The sequence below is a fragment of the Grammomys surdaster genome, unplaced genomic scaffold (assembly GCF_004785775.1).
Source record: "Grammomys surdaster isolate TR1022 unplaced genomic scaffold, NIH_TR_1.0 127, whole genome shotgun sequence".
Lineage (NCBI taxonomy): Eukaryota > Metazoa > Chordata > Mammalia > Rodentia > Muridae > Grammomys > Grammomys surdaster.
In genome coordinates, this window is record NW_021604585.1 from 9,640,720 (window position 1) to 9,663,283 (window position 22,564).

Consider the following 22,564-nt stretch of genomic DNA (forward strand, 5'->3'; position numbering starts at 1 on the left):
TCCAGGACAGCCAGGGCTACACAGAGAAACCCTGTCTCGAAAAAAAATCAAAAAACAAAAAAAGAAAAGAAAAGATTCTACTCAGATACAGTGTATCCCTCCACCCCACATTGCCTCTTTAAAGGCAGAGAGGTGTCTGAGAAAGTCTTAGGCAAAGAATCTGTTTGTGTGTAATGTGAATCGCTTTGTCCTCATTTTGGTTTCATGAGTTTGCTTTTCTCGTAACAGGCTCTTCATAAAGTGAAAGCAATAACCCTGCTTGACAGACCACAGCCCTACGTGAACAGTCGGTCACCAGAAATGTCACTGGAAGCTTGCTGGCAGCTGGGGTAGGAAGTAGTAGCTATGGTGCCCAGGGCTCCCCCAAGCTGCTGCCATTTCTCTCCTTTCAAAGCTTCTGGTTTTCTAGATGCTTCCGTGGCCCTCTTTACTCAGAAGTGTTTAGGAGAAGAAGGGAACCCTGATTTCACAACGCTGAGCTTCGTTTGCATGTGTGTTCACATAAATGCTGAGAAGGAAGATTGAGGGGTGATATTTTAAGTCTCCAGGACCCTCCACCTATATTTCTTGTCAGTGCTTTGCTTTATAGCGGCATCGCAGATCCAATGGGTCATCATCACAACGGGTCAATTGTGAGCATACGAAAGGTGGTTTTTGTAACCAGGAGAGACTCAGGACTAGAGAGCTGAAGTAAGCTTGTCAGTTCCCTCTCTGCAGGAACTGAGGGGTAGCAGCAGCTGGAGATCAATGTCCAGCAAGGAGCAGGAAGTGACTCAGAATGGTGTGAGGCAGGGAGACCTGGACCTGCTACAGAGGCTCCTTTTCTGTTTCATTCTTCAATTCCACTGAGGGAGGGCCTATGATGTCCCCTCGAAGGGGTCAGAATTTGTACAGCAGGAGATGTCTGGGAAACTGTGTAGCAGACCCATTCCTGTGCCTCATTCCCAATGAGGACTGACAGGAAGAAAGAACCTGTAACTCTGCAGATTCCCTCCACCCACCCACACCACCTAACTTCTCTATAATCTGAGCTAGCTGCTGTTGGAGCTAGGAGAGGGGGAGAGGAGACCGAATGTCTATGCACATGCTCAAGAAGGAAGGGGAGGTAAAAAGAACTGAGAGGCACTGATGACGTCCCTTTCTGGTCTGGCTTCTCTCTGTGCTAAGATTATGAGCCAGATAAGTATGTGACCAGCCAGTTAAGCTGGCTGTATGGAGTCCACCATTATCCTCTAGGGTCTAGATCTTCTCCATTTTGAAGGTGGAAACTCTAGGACCTGAGGAGAGAGGAGACAGGATTCCTTCCTGTCTGCCAAGGCCTCGTCCCAACCCTGCAGGAGAGTCCATGGTATACAACTGCATTAATACAAGAGCTGATTCCAACTAGAACAGATGAAACAGTTATCCTAAACAAAAATATAGCTTGGTTATCTATCCCTCCCGCCCCCCCCCCCCCGTCCCCCAAGACAGGGTTTTTCTGTGTAATCCTTGCTGTCCTTGGCATTCTCTAAACTAGGGTGGCCTCAAACTCAAGAGATCTTCCGGCCTCTGCCTCCCAGGTGCTGGGAGTACAGATGTGCACTGAGCTTGGCTTTGTAAACCTGATCCCCTAGCAATTTCAGTCTTTAGGGTAAGTCTGACTCCTGCATAGAAGATCCTAGAGGCACACTTGTCTTGTCTTACCAGTATCAGCCCAGCCTACCCTTCCTTCCTTCCAAGTGGAATCCAAGAACTTACCTCTCTCACCCAGAGGAGAGGTTTAAAGTGCAGTGTTCGGCAGGTCCAAACTGTCCCCTCAGGAGTAACTTATCTCCCAGTCTTAGGAAGTGTTTGCCTACTGGACTTGAAACCAGGGGGAGAAAGTCAGTAGATACAGCTGCTGACTGGACTTAACCAAGCTACTGAGAGATACAAGCAGCACCCACTGAAGCAGTAGGAGCTCAGACTTGTGACATCTCCATAGGCCTCTCCGTGGGATACTCCAGCTGGGGGAACAGTGATGCAGGCACTAACCTTTGTGCCAGCCAACTTTTTCCCAACAGATGTGTGGAATGAGGTAGAGCTGAGACTAGCATCTACCTTTTGTGCTGACTAATCTCTCTGAGCGGGTTAAACCCCCAGCATCACAAAACAAACAAACCCACCCCAAAACCATAAAGGACATGAGCTGCAAACTGCTTATCCCAGCTAATTTGAGAAGATTCAGTATTCCAGAAGAGAGTAATGCTTGGGCTTGCAACTGGGAAGATTCCTTTCCTCATCAGGCCTTTCTCCTTAAAAAAAAAAAAAAAAAAAAAAAAAAAGACAGGGTCATTCTATGTAGGCCTGGCTGTCCAGGGACTTGCTATGTAGGCCAGGCCAGAATTCTGCCTCCAAAGTGCTGGGATTAAAGGCATGTGCCACTACATGCAGCCCTCAGGCCCTTTCTTGAACTTGAAGGGTCTTTTAGTCTCAAGCCCAGGCAAGCTTTAAACCTAAGCAATCAGGTTCCTATTCTCTAGTTCCTTGTATTCCCCCACCCCCACCCCCAGCATGTTGACGACTCTTCTCTTATAGCCAACCAGAGCTGAAGCTGAGAATGTGGTCAGAGGTGCAAGCTCTCGGTGTAGGGGGAGGGTGTCCCAAACTCAAAAGTCACTCTTTTCTTTTGCCAAAGCCTCCACCTAACTCAATCTGTCTCCATGTGACCATTTGCAATCCCTCGCTGTATGTTGTGATCCAGCTCGTCACACTTGGTAGAGCCAGGCCTCAGGGTCCACATTTAGGAAGCAGTGAGATCAGTTGGGAGCACTAGCATTAGTGATCACCAACTGGAACTCGATTTTCCACCTTTATAATGGGACAGTAGAGGCTGGTGAGTGTCCTTTCCCCTCTCCTGTAGGGTCAGCTCCAAAGTGCTTAAGATTCTGCCTGTTTGGTGCCTTGTCTACTGCATGACACCGTGTTCTGACTTCTCTTCAGGCAGAAGTGCTTTACCTGAAACCATTTCACCTTTAAGTGTAATTCCATTGCCTGTTTTCTACCAGCAATGCAAAATTGCCCCCTCTCACATTTCTCTGCCTTCTCCAAGAACCACGGTCGTGCCCCTGCATCACTAACCCAGCTCCTTTACCAAGGCAGGCAGCGGACTTGATCTTTTCTTCCTTGATCTAGTCAGACTTCCTTGGTTTTTTATGGTTTACCCTTTTTGGATGAGATACGGAGATTCTCTCTCTCTCTCTCTCTCTCTCTCTCTCTCTCTCTCATACGGAGATTCTCTCTCTCTCTCTCTCTCTCTCTCTCTCTCTCTCTCTCTCTCACATGCACGCACGCACACACACACACACACACGCACACACACACACACACACACCTTCTCAACCCTGCATAGAAAAGTGGTTAACTCTTCTTTGTACCTGCAGCACTTTTTCATGGCTTGCCCCTTTCCAGGTTCTCTTAGGGTTGGCCCAGCACCAGGTCCAAAAACTTGACCTCAGAAGCTCAGAGAGCTTTGGTGTTCCACCTCTTAAGGTCTAGGTCTTTCCCCAGCATTATCATATTAAGATTTTAGTTTAATAAAATTTGCCACCTCTTATCTCAACTGTTATAAGCTTGTTGTGTGCAAGGATCTACAAGGTTTCTATCAGCTGTGTCTGGCTTTTAAGCTCCTAGCCCTTAGGGGCGGCATTACAAGGGTCAGAGGTCTAAGTGGTTTACCCAAAGTCTCCAAAGTAAGCTTTATGATGCCACTGTAATGGGGATGTCTACTCTTTTCCTGTGGTTGTAGGCTGAGTCTTGCTGTCAAACAGCATCCTTTCTCTGGAGGACGCTGACTACCCATATTCCTTGGTGGACTGTCATTCAAAAAGCCTTCTAGTGGTGTGCACATGGATGTCAAGCCAGCAAACACAAGATCAAAAAGAGAGGTGCCAATGACAGCAAATACTTGTGTCCTTGAACATGTCATCCTCAGATATGTGCCTTATTGTACATCATGTTCTTATACATACACATACAGATCCTATGTTGGTTCTCTCTCTTACACAGTCTCAGTCTCTCTCCTCGGTTGGCTCATGGACCAGGTCTGCTGGGCACTACAGAGATGTCTCAGAAATGATAATGTCTGAGTAGAATCTAGAGAGCCCTCTGATGCAAGCTTCTGCAACAGGAGCCACATTTCAGAGTTGAGGGACCTATTTGACAGTTCCCAAGAGTCTGGGGGAGTTGCCTGAATCATGTCCTTCACTCAGAACCAATGTAGGCTACACTTTTTAAGTTCAGTGCTATTTCCATTCCCAGGTTTCTTAGGGAGATAGGAAATTAGCTGTTATTATTTAAGGTGGTATCCTGGAGTTCCTAGAAACGCTGGAGCACGTGACTCTGAGATCCTGAGAGGACAGGGTAGGGGCTGGGGAGGTTGCTCACCAGCTAAGAGTGCACACTTCTTATGAGGTGGCTCACAACCACCTCAACTCTAAACTGTAAACTCAACTTCTAGGGGGATCTGATGCCTCTGGAGCATCTTCACTTACATGCACACACTCACACACATCATTAAAATAACAGGAAGTGACATAAGGTAGGAGCAAGCCTTCGATAGTCACCAACCAGTGCGGAATGGTTTATACAAGTCTGTTACTCTGAAATGCTGTCAATCACCACTGTACTCACCAAGATTAACTATGCTGGTGTTCTGATTAGCAGGCGCTCCCCTCCCTCTTCTATGCTATTTATGAATTCTAGAAGTTTCTCTACACTTCTATTGACTTCAGTGATAAACTTGGGAATAAACCTGAGGGTTTTGTTTAGTGTTTGTTCTGTTTTTTTTAGTGCTGGGTATCAAGTCCAGCTCTACCCGAGGCATAGCAGACAACTGCTATACCACTGAGCCTCATCCCCTGACTAGCATTTTATATGCCAGCATATGAATCCATGAAGCTGTTGACACTACTGGATACTCCATTTCTTCCATTGCAGTCTTTCAAATCTTCTAAACCACCAGATGGCTTCCCTTACAACTCCCTAGACAACAGAACTTCCCTTCTGTACAAGGACTTTGTGGGCAGCAGGGTATCTTAGTATTTGTCTTTCCCTAGCTTTGGTGGATACTGACAGGCAGATAAAGGGAACGGAAGCCAGCATTCTGTACTTCTGCTGGAATAGCCCATGAGCTCAGCAAGGAGTCATTTCCCAACTTAGGCCTTTTGAAATGCTAGATAACAACTTTCTCACGGTGGGACAGGCTGCACAGAACCCTTCTACACATTGTGAACTGAACTGAGTGACGACTCCTGTTTGCTCACTGCATAGGTCTCTTCTCCAGCATCATCTTTGCCTCTGAGTTTCCACCCCAGAAGCAGCATAGCATACCTACTAGCAATGAAATACAACTAGAGCCTGGATGGGCCAGATTATCATTTATACTGTCAGAAACACTGGGTCTTTGAAGACAATGAAAGTTACTTTGTTTATCCAAACTCATGTTATTCTAGTATGGATGCTTAAGGACAAATGACCATTCTAACTGGAATAACCACACTAGAGAGACCCACACAGCTTGCCAAAAGCTAGAGTTGGGTGTGATGGTGTGTGTATGTATATGTGTTCACCTAATCTAAGTACCCTGGCTGAAGCCGGATTATAGGCTAACTAGTGAAATCCTGTCCTAAAAATAATACAAGCAGGGAGTGGTGACTTACATTTGGGAACTTAGCACTCGGGAGGCTGAGGCAGGAGAACTGTCAGTTTGAAACTAGTGTGGGCTGTACTATGAAACTGTGATTTTGTTTTGTTTTGAAGCAAAATACAATAAATGAAGATAAAACGCTCAAATCATACCCCCTCCAACCTAAACCAATCAACAAAAAAACCCCAAGCCATTATCCTGCCACTGGGGATAGGCCCAGGGCTCAGGAGTGTGACTGTATCTCAGTGTTTCCCCTATGGCCTACCACATGGTTGTACTCAGGTCGAAAGGGAAGAATGGGCTTCCCCTGGAAGTACGCTTTTCTGACAATCTCGGTTGATAGGAATGTTTCAGTTAACACAGGCTCCTGCATTTAACCATTTTATAGGAATGAAACAGAGTTTTGCTGTTTTTAACTGTTCTTTTTCAGACACCATGAGAATCATCGTGGTATTTGGAAGCATCAGAAAATATCAGTTGGTGAAGGGCTGCTGGTGGTATCTCTGCAATGTGAAATTCCAACTAATAAAAATGCCAATTCCAGGATTTCATTATCCTGAGTGCCCGTAAGCCTGGGGAAGGAGGCCAGGTAGACACAGCCTCCCCTATCTTTCCTCTCATTGTCAGATATGGCCTTTGTCCCAATATTCATTTTCCCAATGGCATGACCATTGTCAGACATGGAATTTGTCTTCTAGTCTTCAGTATGGCTTTAAATCAAGTTTCTAACTGGGCAGGAATTAAAACAGCAAAGAAATGAAGAGAGTGTCTAAGCAACCGAGTCTTCCCAGGAAGAGAGGAGGAAGCCAGGGAGAAGTGATTAATAGGTTTATTTGCATATACACAGAGAAGAGTCAGCGTTGTTGGGTAAGAAGAGGCAGGGCTGTGAGGAGGTAAGGCTTCAGCAGAGGAAGGCACCTTGACAGACAACACGAGACTCCTATGAAATCAGCACAGTTGCAAACTTCATTTGCCTCAAGCCAACAGCTCATTGAACTCATGTATCGGTTGAGAATCATTTACAAAACCAGGAGAGAAACAACGGGAAGAGCCACGGCCTCACGTCCTGGACCTGCCACTCCAAACATTATGTACAGGATGCAGGAACAAAATCTGTCTGATCAGTGCCCTCTCCTGCTGGGAAAAACAACCATCACGGAAGAATTTGGGGATTAAATATGTCTTCAACATGGGAGGCCTGACTTCTACAATGATTTAGGCAAAGGGGTCTTTGACGTAGTTCTGGCCAGGCTTCCAATACACACAACACAAGACCTCTGAAAGTGAATGTGGAATGGCTAAAAGAAGCATCCCTTTCTGACCTGCTCTGGTGGTTATTTTAGGGCCCATCTCCTGACAACCCAAACCTCTGGCACTGGAAGTCTCTCCCCAGGATGGAAAACACTCCGCAACAGATGACCTTTCTTGGCATCTATAGTTACATTCTAAATAACCTCTGACTTTTTGAATGTTTTTGAATTCTCAAATGAGATAAATTTTAGCATGAAATACCACATTTGGCAACTGGAAACTAATTATTAATAGTTAATTTTGCTTTTTTTTTTTTCCTCCAGAAGATATTGTGAATCTATCTGATTAAAGTAAAACAGAAGAATCAGGTAAGCTGACTAAGGGGAAGAGAAACACACACTGAATGGTTATAACTTTTTTTTTGTATATAAAGGGTTAAAAAATTCGAATTTAATAATTTTGAAAAAGCAAATGTAAAATGACTTGGGCTTATAAAACCAGAATTTACAATTATCTGTGAATAGTCAAAAGATAAATCATAGAACCATTTTGATTACAAATCTAAAGTAATTGTAACGTTGGTTACAGAGTCACTGTCCTGCTCCCCAGGAAGAGTCCAGCTGCTGACTGTATACACCCCCACCCTACTCAGGTGCCTTCCTCTCCTTCCTAACCCGTGCTTCTACACTTCAGCCACACCACACAAACACTAGGCACATTTCCCTTCTGCGAAGCTCAGAAAGATGACACATACCCCCCTGGCTCTTACCAACTGCCTCCTTTATAAGAACCCTGGCTCCCAGCACTGAGCACTGTTCTTCAGCCTCCACAGGTAGTCTCCTCTTGGCTCCACACCATGAGGACAGCTTCTCCTCAGAAAGGAATGCTGGGTCAGTAAGGCCCCAGCTGCCCTGTGCTCAGCCCTCCCTTTGCCAGTTCCAGCCAAACCCCAGCTGTCCAGCACCTCTGCATCCAAAGCCCCACTGTTCCATCTTCTTCTTGCTTCTAACATCTCCACCAAGACATCTGAGCATCCTTAGCTCTTCCTGTCTCACACAACCCTTCATTGACAACTCAGGGACTACAATCACCACTACACACTGGAAATTTGTTATTTTCTTCTCTCCATTGTTACCTACTTCAACAGAATGTCTTCTGGGAGCCAGGACACAAATCATACTCCCTGTCTCTAACAGACGTTACTACTCTTCAAAGTTCAGGTGGAACCACAGCCTCTGACAACTCCACGCCTGAGGGAAGGTGCCAGCCCCCATTTCTGACTGATGGATTGGCACTGGATTGATTAGAATACAGTACCACATTCTGCTCTTCACTACAACTCATTAGCATTCTTCTACCAGCCATTTTATTAGAGGAGGGGTCCTTCCTTCTTTCAGTACGCCTGGACTCCATTACCTGGGGCCAAGGAAGCACCTGCCGGCCTTCAGTGCCTCTTAGAACCCAGCACCTAAATGGTTAAAGCATGTTGTCCACTAGTCACTGTACGACACCTCACAGCACATATCCTAGCTCTGCCCCTTCTGCACACAGTGACACTACCAGGATCTGAGCTCTAGCGTCAACCTCTTATTAGCATGAGCAATGTTCCACGCAGAGACACAGTAAATGCTCAAGTGATATGTTAGCTGGAGAAACCATGGCGCATTTAAGAAAGGAGCCATGTTCTCCTCGTCAGCACAGCCAATGAGCTGAAGGCAGGCCTCTTTTCATTTGCATCTCCTTTCTGCTAACATAAACGTACAACTCAACGGCAGCACAATCTGATCTAAGAGACACTCTCTGTCAGGACCAGGACACCATGTCATGTGAACAATGAACAGGTGTGACGGCAAAAGCTACAGAGTCACAGGTCTTTGCTGATGGACAGTTAAAGGAAAGGTCTCCTAAGACAACAAGCCCACATGTGCCAGTGGGCACATACACACAGAACAAGCTGAATGTCCCAAGATGGGTTCATTGTCACAGAACCTGCACAGGAATGCTATGCTCACATCTCACTAGAGAAGACCCAGTGGCAGTGCCCTCGACAGAGCACAAGGCAGTGCCGGCTAGACATTCCGACCCACTGGTAAGTGGCTAACAGAAGGAGCAGCAGCAGACACGTTTCAGGCCCTGGTTTTATGTGCCTTTAATACTTTTTCCTTTCCTCTGTGTTCACTAAACAAGAAAAATTATTTTGTTAAGGCTACTTTTTGTAGCTTTTGTTTTCCCTTTGTATTTATCATGTTTTTAATTTCTTCTCTGAGGAGGAATTCTCTGAATCTGTGTCTTCCAATTCAATTCGGTGCCTTTTGAGGCCACTTTGGCCATGAACAACCTTGCTGCTGTCCATGGTTGAGGGGTCAGTGGGGTCCTCTCTCATTCCAGCACTTGGGGTCTCACAGGCCACTTCAGACCCACAACAATCTTTGTGTAGAAGTGTCCCTGTCAGGGATGGACTATCACGGTCAGTGTCTAGGTGTCCTGGGGAAGAGCAGGCCACTGTCTCCAGCTCCCCAGAGTTCTGCCCATTGTTGTGGGGGTGAAGGGGTCTGGGGTGCAAGCGTCCATTGTTGTGGTTGGCACAGATGGTGTCCAGGCTCCTCTCCTCACTGTCATCAGACTGGGTCCTGGGACAGTTGCCAGATGCACTGTTGAGTGTGGAGCCCGATGCCTTGGGGACAGGAGAGGAGGGTGGCTCCTCAGCTCGGCTGCTCAGGGCCTTGCCCAGCGCCTTTCCATTGAGCTTCTTGGTTTCAAAAGAGTGTTCTAGAGGGCCACTGTCGTTAGTGTCCTGAGAGGTGCCCTCTGGCACCTCTGCCCGAGCATGGCTACAGTGCTCATGGCCTGCACCGCCGTTGGGATTTCTAGTGGAAGTCCCTTCTTTACCAGCATCACTGCTGCAGCCTTCAGGAGGCAGGTCCTGGTTCCTCTGGGCTGTGGCTGTTAGACAGGCTTCCTTACTGGAAGAAGGGGTTGGGTTGTCTTTGTGGCTAGTTCCCGCTCTTCCTTCATCTGCCTCCTCTGTCACTAAGGAGGTTTCCCCATCTTTGTTATTCGAGTAAGAGATATAGGAGTAGCGGAGCCATTTGTAAGCTTTATAAATCTTACGCTCAACTGATTCCATGTTGGCAGCTGGTGGTGCCCGGCTTGGCTGAATATCCAGAGTAGAAGTGCTCCGCTCAGGGGAGGAGTTTGGGGAGGAGGAGGAGAGGTCATCCACCTTGATCTGTGGGTAGTCGTAATTGTCCTCTCCAATGTAGGTGTTGGTGGACTTGACTGGAGCAGTGGGCCGCTCTTCCCGGGCTGTCTTCTGTCGCCTCCGCATGGCGTTTCGCTGCCGGGTGGTGGCTCGGCGTTGGTTCAGTTCCTCTTCATCTTCAGAGCTGGTGGAGCTGCTGGAACTGCTAGATCCATCCTCAGGGCTGGGCGACCGTGGCCGAGGGAAGAGATCTGTGTCCAGTTCAGCCTCACAAACATTCTCTTCAGAATCAGACTCGTTGGACAGGGCCAGGAGGCGTTTGTCCTGGTAGCGCCTCAGAGCAGACAGCCGCTGCTGTCGAGAGGCCGAATCCTCACATGTTGGCGTTGCTGGGGTTGATACCACTGCATTTGTGGTGGTGACACGCAGGGGCCCCAGATGGAAGGCGTTGTCGGCAGACTCGTCTACTGTGGGAGGTGGGGAGTGGGGCAGTGAGGCTGAGGATTCCGAGTCAGTGTAGCCGGAGCGCTCACTGACCCCCGCATGCAGCTGAAGGATAGTACTCTCGCTGAGGTCACTGTCTGAGTCTGAGCTCCAGCCCTCGATTTCACGGCGCACCAAAGAGTCAAAGAAAGCCATCATCCGGGGGTCTTCCTGGACCGACTGGTTAGCATAGTCGTGGGACAGGCCACTCCCACTGTTGAGTACAAGGCTGATGTACTCTTCATGGGTGTAGAGGCAGCGGGAATCATCTTCAATCCGACCATCGAGGTCACCTGTGCATCCCGGCTGCTTGTATGGGCTCCAGATCTACACAGAAGAGAAAACACAGCAACCAGGATTGAATGGGAAGTGTTCAGTAGCTGGCCATGATAAAGACCACTAAAGAGCTCCCCCAGATCACTGTCATTTTAAAGTCACAAAGCAACTTTAAAAACATTTTCCTTACAGGTACAATGACACTCATGTAACACTAGCACTTGGGAAGCTAAGAAAGGAGTTCACAAGGACAACCTGAGTTGTAGAGCCAGAACTTGTCTAAAAACAAAACAAAACAAAACCCAAACTCTTCAGTAGACTGGCTCTTATAAACTGTCTAACAAAAGTGCGGCTTCAGAGGTCGGAAGAAGCAGTTTAGAGCATAGAATTGGACTTGGATCCAGAGACCCAAGGATATCTTTAGGCGGAGGATACCCACATATTTTTCACTTCCCCCTTATGCTGTCAATACATTGGAAATTATAACTTTAATCTAAGAGAATGGGTAAAAGATGAATATTAGGCAATGTAATTTAAAAAATTTCAGAAGATTGAAGCTATGCACAGAAAAGAGTTTTTCCAGAGTGAAAATATTCCTTGCCAGGCGTGGTGGCACACTTCAGAGGCAGAGGCAGGCAGGTTTCTGTGAGTTCAAGGCCAGTCTGGTCTATACAGCTGAGTTCCAGGGCTATATTGTGAGACACTGTCTAAAAAACCAAACCAAACCAAACCAACCAACCAACCAACCAACCAACCAACCAACCAACCAATCAAATACACACCCTAAAGAGTGTGTATTCAGCCTATAGCCCTACTTCTTCCAAACAATATTCTATTTTTTTTTTTTTAAATTTTTTTTTTTATTTATTTATTATATGTAAGTATTCTGTAGCTGTCTTCAGACACCCACAAGAGGGCATCAGATCTCATTACAGATGGTTGTGAGCCACCATGTGGTTGCTGGGATTTGAACTCATGACCTATGGAGGAGCAGTCAGTGCTCTTAACCACTGAGCCATCTCACCAGCCCCAATATTCTATTTTTAACCCTGAGAATTACTCACTGGTACCTGACAAGAATAGACAACTGCCTACACTGCACTTGCTTCTTGGACATGCAGGCCTCAGTTACCCAGGAAACTGGGTTCTCTTAACTAGGGAGTTAGTTGCTGGCTTGCTTCAAGGGTAATTTTCATAGCTTCAGGAAGAGATGACACACACTGTCCCTGGAGGGGTGACTAACTCCACCCCTTACCAGGTCCCCCCCACCCCCATGGTTAAGGATGTATTCTCACACCTTAGTAGCAAAACTAGAGTTTTAAACTCAGGTGTTTATTTTACTCAAAACCTGGAGCTGTGTTAAGTTATGCAAAATCAAGTTTAAGGTAATTAAGCTGTCGATGCAAATGAGAACAATCAACTCCACCTGACAGCCAGGCAGATCCACAGGACAGCACTTAGCAACTCAGTTATGCCAGCCCATAGCCATGGCACCTCAATGAAATTCCAGCCATTTTCCTGCCTGACAGGCTGGTGCCTATCTTTAGATAGCATCCCATCCTCCCCCACTTACTTTCTCCAAAGTGCACTAAGAGCAAATTCACCTCTTAGGAAACATCCAAGGCCTGCTACCCTTGCTACTACACCTTTCTTGGCTATCCCTGAGGTGGTTAAAACTTCCAGTTCATAGGAGGCTGATGATGCCTAGGGCTACTCCTCCTCCTCAACATCAGCAACCCAGATGCATTCTTTCAGTTTGTTTCCTTTCTACATCCAGGACAGGGTTGACCCTGAAGCCCCATTAAGAGACTGTGACTCATTAAGTCACAAGATCATGCACTCAAGGGGGTCAGTGGAGGTGAGACATGTTAACTAAATGCTAACATACAATAAGCAGAAAGCAAAGGTCTGGTTTGAGGGACAGTTAAATTCTTTGTGACAGCCAATCACAAGCTTGGAAAATACTTAGGCAGCACAAGGCTCAAGCTACAGCCAACCACCTCTGCAAACAGATTCCGAGGATATCAGAATTTGGTGTCTTAGGAAGAGAGCTGAAGGGTTCAGAAGGTAACCATCTTAGAAAGCTTTTTTGGATCTCATTCTTAATTCTGAGCCAAGGGTTTCATTTACCCAGTTTTTAAAAAAAATGTTACTAGCCATATTCCCTAATTTGAAAACAAATAAATATTTTTCCTTCACAGAAATCCACTCTGCTCATAGAAATGGCCTAATTACTTCACAAGGCACTTTTTAAAATTAAAAATTTAATTTTATATAACCTCCCTCATAAACCACTTTAAAATTAAATTTTTACTTTATGTACTTTAGTGTTTTCCCCACCTTGGAGGCCAGAAGAGGTAGTCAGATCCCCTGAAACTGGAGTTATAAAAAGTTAGGAGCTATCATGTGGGTGCTGGGAATTGAACCCAGGTCCTCTGTGAGGATAGGCAGTGCTCTTTATCATTGAGCCATCTCTCCAGCCCCTTAAGAAGCCATTTTTAAAGTTTTAATCTCCCAGCCCCTACATTTTCTCTTCAGGATTGAAAATCACAATTTTAAAGGTCAGTTTTATTTTGGCTCTGGAAGGTGTCAGGTTAAGCTGAACTGTACACTTTTGAAGACTGGGGCAACAGATAAGACTGGACTGGGAGTCAGGAGGCTTGGGAGTGTGGACTCCTCCATCCAGACAGCACGTCAGATGGACTCTAATGTAGCCCTAAGACTCAGAGCAAGGCAAAACTTCCCCCTAGAAGTCAGTGTTTGTTTGAGACAGTACAGAGCAGCAGAAGCCCATGTCCACCATTTTCCACAGTCCTGAGGAAATTTCTTCATCCTGGAAAGCCTCCATTTCTCAACTACAGTTATGAGAGTGATAACATGACCTAGGCTATATAGCCAAGCACTGATAGGCATGCTGCTTCCTCGTTAACTGGTGGCTGAACCCGACAGCCAGAAAGCTTTAAGATCAAAATGCTTTAGCTGGCCATCAGATTACTGACTCCCCATTATCCTGGTCCAGAACCACTTCAAACAATAATAAAACTTTCCATTTCTTTAGATCTAAGTCAACAATTCAAAAGCACAGCACTTCTCAGTGGTTAACAGCACTTGCTACTCTTCCAGAGGACCTAGGTTCGATTCCTAGTACACACGTGACAGCTCATGCTGCTCTTCTCTTGAAGTTTACAGTTCAAAATCTAGCTCAGACAGTAACCTCTATACCAAATGAGATAAATTCTTCTTAATGAGATAAATCTAACAAAAAGTGTTTTGTTAGCTGGGCAAATTCCTTTAATTCTAGCACTTGGGAGGCAGAGATAGTCTGAAGCTAATCTGGTCTACAGAATGAGTTCCTGGACAGCCAGGGCTACTGAGAAAAAACCCTATCTTGACAAGCAAGCAAGCAAGCAAGCAAGCAAACAAACAAACAAAAAATTTGTCTCCATGTCTTGGGAACGCTTTTATCTTTATTTCTTCTCCCTCCTCCTAGGGAGACTTGTGTGACCTTTGTCATTATGCTCCCCATAGGGGCAGCCATGAACAGCAAGCACACAGTAGATATAATATAGAGCTTTGGAGGAGAGACAAGGACTCTCCCCATCTTCTCAAGTTTTAGCTATAAACAAACCCTTTCTCTTGCTACGTGTGGGCATTCAGAGAAACAGAGGGCCTGTTATGGGTGTGAAGAGGCTGGCTCTCTCAAAGGGGCCTCTTTTCCACGCAGGCGAGTAAAGGATGAGAAAGGAGAGTGGACAGAGGAAATCAGATCCCATGGGAGATGACGCTCCTGGAACTGCTGACCTGACCCTGTAAACACAGCAAGCAGCCAAGTGACATCTCATTAAATAGCAGTTGTCAGGCCCAGGTAAATCCCAGGCAAAGGTGGCAGGCCCTCACAAATAGGAGACATGTGCAGACTGCTGAGACTTAGGGGTCTTTCAGGATGATATAGGCTTAGGCAAGGGTGGTCATTCCAACAGAGAGTTGGGGCCAGCACTTAGTTTCAACCTGGTCCTTTTCATTTGCCTTTCCTGCATTTATTTTTCCTTTTCCTTTTCTTTCTGAGACACAGCCTGGCTGTGTAGCCCAGGCTGACCTGGGACAGAGTCTGGCTGTGTTGCCCAGACTGACCTGGGAATGTGCTGTCCTCTTGCCTCAGCCTCTTGAGGGCATACCACCAAACCCAACTATACTATGCCCAGCCAGAGGCAGGTGGGGAAACATGTGAGAAAGCAAAGCTGAGAACCCAGAACACCCTTTGTGCTCTACTCTCACTGTGCCCCCTCACAGGTTTAAATGGCCTCTCTGTTCCTATGGGAACCCCGGGAGCAGTGAGTTCCACAGCTCAGTCTGGATAACCTCACAGAGAAAACATTTTCTTCTCTTTCTTGAGAACTTGGCCAGTTTCCAACCTATGACCTTTAGAGTTAAGACTTCAGTTGACTAAACAATATCTGAGGAGACTCAGCACAGAAGCATCCCAGCAGATGCCAAACAGGAATCTCTCTTCTAAAGGAGATGCCCAAGCAGAGAGCTCTTGAAAGAGAATGACGTCAACAGGCCTGCAAAGGGCATGGTTCACAGTGCCAACCTATTAATCATAGGCCAAAGAGAGGGGCGCAATGTGAGGGACAGGGCTATTTCAATGACTGTCCTAGTGAAGGATGACTGAGAGGGTCCGGTCAGCTGTCCGCTTCCTTCGCCAGCAAGGTAAAGGCGGTGTGATAAGGCTTCTTCCTGGCTTGCCATACATTAACCATGTGACAGCAATTTGTAATTTAAATTTCACTGTCTGCAAATATAGGGGACTGCAGAGTACTCTGTCCCAAACAATGTATTTATAATTATCTCCCTAAGCTCGGGGATCACTGAGCAGATAGGGTGAGAGAACCTGTAAGGGGTGGAGGTGATGGATGTTTCAGCAGAAATGCTTCCTGGACACAGCAGGGCAACTGCACATGTGAACTCAGAGGCAAACTTAAGCCACACCAGACTAGCATGAATGGGAAAACGCTTACCAAGTCCCAACCCTAGCTGAGGAGTTAGACGAAACTAATGGCTGCTAGAGGAACACAGGAAGCTACTACATACACCCCTTACCCCCCTCCTCAACCCCCACACATATACGAAAGCACTAAGTGGACTAAACGGGATGAAAAAAAAAATACAAAGCACATAAAGTTGGGAGGGGAGAGTGGTGGAGGAAACAGGGCATGAATTGTAATGGAGTGGATGCATGTATGACATTCTCAAACAATAAAATAAGGAGGGAAAACACGAAATCATCACAAATACATTTTTTTTTTTTTGGTTTTTCGAGACAGGGTTTCTCTGTATAGCCCGGGCTGTCCTGGAACTCACTCTGTAGACCAGGCTGGCCTCGAACTCAGAAATCCGCCTGCCTCTGCCTCCCGAGTGCTGGGATTAAAGGTGTGCGCCACCACCGCCCGGCATACAAATACATTTTTTTGATGTGTTTATAAAAAGATAAAAAGAGAGAGGGGGATATGTTCTATGGAGGTGTGGTGAGGTATGGGGAAGCGGGAGCCTCCGCAGGCCCATGCCGAGGCATCCCTTCTCTCTGAGGGACCATCCACATGACGGTATAGTATAGAATAGTTTATTCAGGGTAAGGGGAGAAAGGCAGAGAGAGAGAGAGAGAGAGAGAGAGAGAGAGAGAGAGAGAGAGACAGACAGACAGACAGACAGACAGACAGAGGTAGAAGAATAGAGGCCAGCCATGAGCATGGGGAGAGAGGAGGAAGGGAATCAGAGAAAGAGCAAGAGAGAAACAAGAGGGCAAGAGAGGGAAGAAGGGGCAAGCAGCTCCTTTTATAGTGAGTCAGGCAGACCTGGCTGTTGCCAGGTAACTATGGGGCAGAGTTTAGACAGAATGCTAACACTTTTATTTTCCCTCTCAAAATTCTCTCAGGTTTTATTGTCATTAAAAAAAATATTGAGGAAGGGCTGGAGAGATGGCTCAGTGGTTAAGAGCACTGCTTGCTCTTCCAGAGGTCCTGAGTTCAATTCCTAGCAACCACATGGTGGTTCACAACCATCTGCAATGGGATCCAATACTCTCTTCTGGTGTGTCTGAAGACAGCAACAGTGTATTCATATACATGAAATAAATAAAACCTTTACCAAAAATAATTGAGGAATTTTAACTATTATAAGAAGCATAGCCGGGCAGTGGTGGCACATGCCTTTTTAATCCCAGCACTTGGGAGGCAGAGGCAGGCAGATTTCTGAGTTCCAGGCCAGCCTGGTCTACAGAGTGAGTTCCAGGACAGCCAAGGCTACACAGAGAAACCCTGTCTTGAAAAAAAAAAAAAAGAAGCATAATCTCTCCTTACTTAAAAGTCAAGTTATCACAGGTCGGAAAGAATGTATCATTTTATGGGGGCAGGAGGCGCTCAGTAGTAAAGCACTTGCCTTGCACATACAAGGCCTTGGTAGAATCCCTAGTACTGGGTGAGGTGGGGAGAGAGGGAGGGAGGAAGGAAGAGGAAGGGAGGGAGAAATCATTTTCCCAAACCTTTGTTTCCTTGGATATGGAAAAGGGCTGCTAGCACCTAGACTGGTGGTGAGTGACAACAGGTTACCCTTCTGTGGAAACAAGCCAGGCTAGCTATCTCCTCAGCCAGGGTGTGTTCAGATGGCATGGTCAACATTCATCGCTAAGTCACCTCAATCAAAACCACATGCAGGTTTTGTTTTTTAAAATGGATTTTGAGCTAATTTAGTCATGAATCTTACAATTACTTGGTTAAACTTGTCCTAAACCAGGACAGCAATTTAGACATAGGACATACTAGGTAAGAGAAGAGACAGTAGTTTCCTAACCACATGAAAGTGGAGAGCAGAATTTACTAGTCAAGATCAGAAGCTACTAGAATACAACCTGTAAAGCAGTGTCCAGAATACACTTCTGGCTTCAAAGCCTGATGACTAGTTTTGAAAGAGGCTCTGGAAGGATAGCTCAAAGCCAAACAGAAGTCAGAGGATGCTGGGAGCCCCAAAATTTGGTTTAAGGTCATCAAATGTAAACTGAGATCTATATAGGTCCTAGGTAAAAATAAGCATGCTCGATTAGCAGTTGGTGAAAAGCACATGAAGGGATATATTCATGGAACATATATAATACAGAAATGTATCAGATTAGCTTGGAATCCTTAACATAACAAATAAAAGCTACCTATCTCTCTATGGAGTTATGTACACATATGTAAATATACACACACGCACACACATATTTAATTTTAATTTTTTTCGTTTTATGGAACAGGATCTCTAGTCCAGGCTGACCTTAGACTCCCTATGTAGTCAGGTATAACCCTGAACTTCGGATGCTCCGGCCTCCATCTCTCAAGTGTTTATACTTCTTTACAGGTATGTGTCACCATATCCAAACAAATGTACATTTCTGATAAAAATGAACCCATATAAAAGTTTTATAAGTACACTGATTTATTAATAAACATGTTACATAAACATGATTCTGAAAGAAAGTAATTTTTAAAATCAATTAAAAACAAACAAACAAAAAGCAGACTCATAGTATGTGGGGCTGCCTGGCCTGGATTCACTGTGTAGACTATGTTAGGGTAAACTCATAGAGGTCTGCTTGCCTCTGCCTCATGAGAGCTGGGATTAAACACATGTACCCCCATGGTCAATCAACTTTTACAATATCAATTTCTAATATTTTAATTCCCTTTAAAGCCAGAGTCTTGCTCTGTAGCATAACTAGCTTTGGGCTAGCGATTCTCCTAACTTCATCTCTAAGGGTCAGGTTTACAGGCAGGTACCATCATTCCTGGCACTCATGGAGAATTTTGATAGTCAAAATATTTACATATAAATCCCTACACACGTTGTTCTAGTTTCTTCCAGTTATGAACTACAAACATTTCCCTAAAAGGACAGAAGGGGAAAGTGTCTCACCTTGATAATCTTTTCTACACCAGAAGAGCAGATCATATAGGTGTGGGGGTTAAACCGAACCTGGTTAACGATGGACCGATGCCCCTTCAGCACCATGAAGGCTCCATTGACCACCCTGCCAATGCCACCTATGAAGACAGAAGCAAACAAGACTGAATGATAACAAGTTTCAGTCATGACATATAAACAATTCTGAACAGGGCTGAGATTTTGATTGACTATGAGAACAGAATGCAGAATCTTTAGATACGTTGCTAGGGAAAGAAGGACAGAACAACCTTCAGCACATCTCTTACCAAGAGCCTTTATTTAGCCTGTAAGCAATGCCCACACCCACCCACAGCAATTCCATTGTCGATGACCCAAAGCTACTTAAAACGTCAAATTTTTGGTTCCCAAGTTTTAATCCAAATGTTATATTGGAAAAAGCAACAGAGCAAAATGAGATTGAATACTTGGGACAAGTCAGGCTGCTAAGCCAGGAGCTTGCTAAACCAGGAACATGTGAAGATTTAAATACACAAGATGTCTTTAATCTGTCTAACTGTCGATTTATACAAGGATGACATTAGAGTGAAGAAAACAGGATAATGCAAAGAATCCTTCTTTTGCCCGTGGACAGCAGGAGAACTGAAGACAAAGGAGATCTGGTTCCCAGTCACAATAGCAAGTAGTAAGAGAAGGAAGGAGGCCCAGTGAGACAGCCTGGCTCAGTGGATAAAAGCACTGTTGCCAGCCTGACAATCTGAGTTCAATTCTAGGGCCTCCCCAAAATGGCAGGAGTTGTCCTCTGACACCCATATGCTGTGACACACAATAAGTACTAGGGGCCTGGAGTGTGTTAACAGATCAAAAATATTGTCATTAATGAACTTGGGCTAGATTCAGGTTCAATATCCTGGCAATGGTATTATATCCACACAGGACACATGCACTGCATTCTGAACAAGGCTGCTCTGAGCTGTCACACACAACTAAGTACAGCTAATAACGCAGAGCATGAGGCATCCGGACACGAACCAAAGAGTGTTATTTGGCCAGTGGATACTTTGTGCCTCTTCCATGGAGGCAAAGGACCATTAAGTATGGCTTCTGTTCCATGTGTCTGCCCCATCCCACAAATACTTTGATCAAAACTCGCTCCAGACATTTCCCAGTATCTCAGTGAAGAAGCGATGACTACAGCGATATGCCTTCCCCAACTAATCTCTTTCTAGAAATTTTTCCACATTTGGCCTCCTGGATAAAGTAGGCTGACATGGTGGGATACAGGCACGTCTGACCTTTGTGTCATGGGCTGCATGTATCCCAGGATAGGAGTGAACCTAAGGGCATACAAGAGCTGTCTAGATACAGGGCTCACGGCATTCCTCAGGAGCACCTTTAGTTCTGCTGCTGTGACTTAGGGGAGAAAGGGTTTATTTTAGCTGACAATTTCATATTATAGTCTATCACTGGGGCAGGTATTGGAGCAGGACCTGAGACAGATGGTCACAGCACACCCACAGTCCAGAGCAGGAGAACGAAGGCAGGATGCAGGTAGTATTCAGCTAGGTTTCTACTCATATACAACGCAGGGCCCAAATGGCGCTGTCCAGACTCAGGATGGGCCTTCTCACAAACTGTCTTCCAGCTGGGTGTGGCAGACCACACCCTTCACCCCATCTCTTGGGAGGCAGAGGCAGCTGGATCTCTATGGGTTCAAGGCCAGCCTAATTTACACAGTGACTTTCAGGACATCTGGTCTACAAAGTGAGATCTTGTTTCAAAAAAAATCCAGAATAAATAAAAACAATCTCCCAGAGCCACGGCCAGAGACCAGTCTCATCTAGACAATCCTTCACTGTGACTCTTTCAGGTAATTCTAGGTTGACAATGAAACTAGCAAGCATGAACAGCTGTGTGTCTGCTTTTGTAGGAAAGGTCGATCTGACAAAATCAAATCAAAGCCAAACAAATAACAACAATAACAACAAGAAGGCTGTGCACACAGCCTGGATCTCTGAATTCTATTATTTTTAACACCCTGTTCTTGGCCCCTAAACTGGGGTGGTCACTAGTCAATAAACTGGATTGAAGCTAGCATCAATCTTCTGTTTAATCCAACTGTGGTGTTTTTCCCCCCTTCCTATCCAGTGAATCTGAAAAAGGTTCTGATGATAAAACAGGTACAGGAAACATTTCTGCCATTTGCTAGAGTGACCAAGGCTGTGTTCCTAGAACTACAGCAATGGAAGGCTCCCTGTGCACGTACAGGACTCTCTCAGCACAGAAGTGGGAAGCAGCATCAACCTATCTTGGAACTGCACTGTGCTAAAATGTCTGATTCCAAAACCTGCTGTTTGGTTGCTAACTTGAGTTTCATAAACAGTTGTTAAATGAGTTTTGCTTGGGATTAGGTCAGAATGCCCCACAATTTTTCAAATAGCCCTAAATATAGTCTGCTACTTTATCCTAGATATCTATGTGAAGCAGCACGCACTGCATTGATGGTTATACAAAGTATCCATCAGCTCTGGACAATGTTAGAGATGCTCTACGTCTGCAGTATCTAAGACTCAGCCACGACTGAATTAGTTCCTTATGTAAAAATAAGCAAGCAAGCTGGGGATGTAGCTCAATAGTGACCCAAGGCCCCAGACCAACTCCCAGCAGTGCAATAAGTATATGAACAAGCACACCTATACCTCATTAGGATGCAAATTTGCTTTTTCATACAGATTAAAATTATATGGATACTAAATACCTGTTTTAAAACCATTTTTTAATAATTTATTTTCAGTAATTGCTTGGTTTATATACCTATTTGATGTGTCTATGTACCCAGGAAGGTAAAACAGGGTTACAAAGGGGAAAGCTCAAGGCGCCCTGCTTGTCAGTATGGTTCTTAGGCTTCAGGTGACTTGAATGACTGGACAGTTTATGTAAATGATTTGTTGAGTGTTGTCATGACCTAATAATAATAATGACTATCAAGAAATAAACTAGAACATACTCAGGAAAAAGGACCCGTCTTCTCAAGCTGCTATTTGCTCACAGTTCTGTTAAAACAGCCTTTTCTTGGGGCCATCTGCTTTGGTTGGCTTTGCCAAACATGACAGCACTGATTTGCAGGTTTCGCTCAAAAGTCAAAGATGGAGACCACAGAGATGGCTCAGCTGTTGAGAGCACTTGCCACTCTTCCAGAGGACATGGGTTCAGTTCCCAGCACCATGTGGTTGGCTCACAGCCACCCCAGTTCCAAAGGATTCAAGGCTGCCTTCTGGCTCTGGGGGCACCACACACAGCAAAAACACTCACACACAAAAATAAATAAATCTGTTTTTTAAAGAGTCAAAGCCGAGACTAGGAGATGGCTTAGTGTGTAAAGTGCTTGCTGCACAAGCATGAAGATCTCTTGAACCCACAGAATGCCTGAGATACAAAATGGCAACCAAACAAACACAAAATAAGACCTCGTCTCAAACAAGGGGAAGGTGAAGACTGACACCTGAGGTCCTGACTACTACAAAACACCATGCACAGAATCCAAAGACCTTTCTAAAATGCCCGGGTAGTTTAGGTATAGTGGGATTCGTGCCTATAATCCTGGTACTTGGGAGATTTAGGCATGAGCACTGATACAAGTTTGAGGCCACTTTCAGCTATACAGTGAGTTCCAGGCCAACTAGAACTAATAAGGACCTTGTCTATAACAACCAAACAACCAAACTAACTGGGCTGGGTGTGGTAGCAAACAA

General features: G+C 45.4%; 1 protein-coding gene across 2 annotated transcripts in view; it reads right to left on the bottom strand.

Moving 5' to 3' along the window:
• Positions 1-6,478: 6,478 nt before the first annotated feature.
• Positions 6,479-22,564, bottom strand: part of Dcaf5 (DDB1 and CUL4 associated factor 5) — a 101,053-nt gene continuing 84,967 nt past the window's right edge. For both annotated transcript variants that reach the window (XM_028789248.1, XM_028789252.1), the window contains exons 8-9: positions 18,825-18,952; positions 6,479-10,928 (exon numbers count right to left, since the gene is read on the bottom strand). In XM_028789248.1, the coding sequence (XP_028645081.1) occupies positions 9,159-10,928; positions 18,825-18,952 (1,898 nt within the window). In that variant the 3' untranslated portion in view covers positions 6,479-9,158. The remainder of the gene's footprint in view (positions 10,929-18,824; positions 18,953-22,564) is intronic.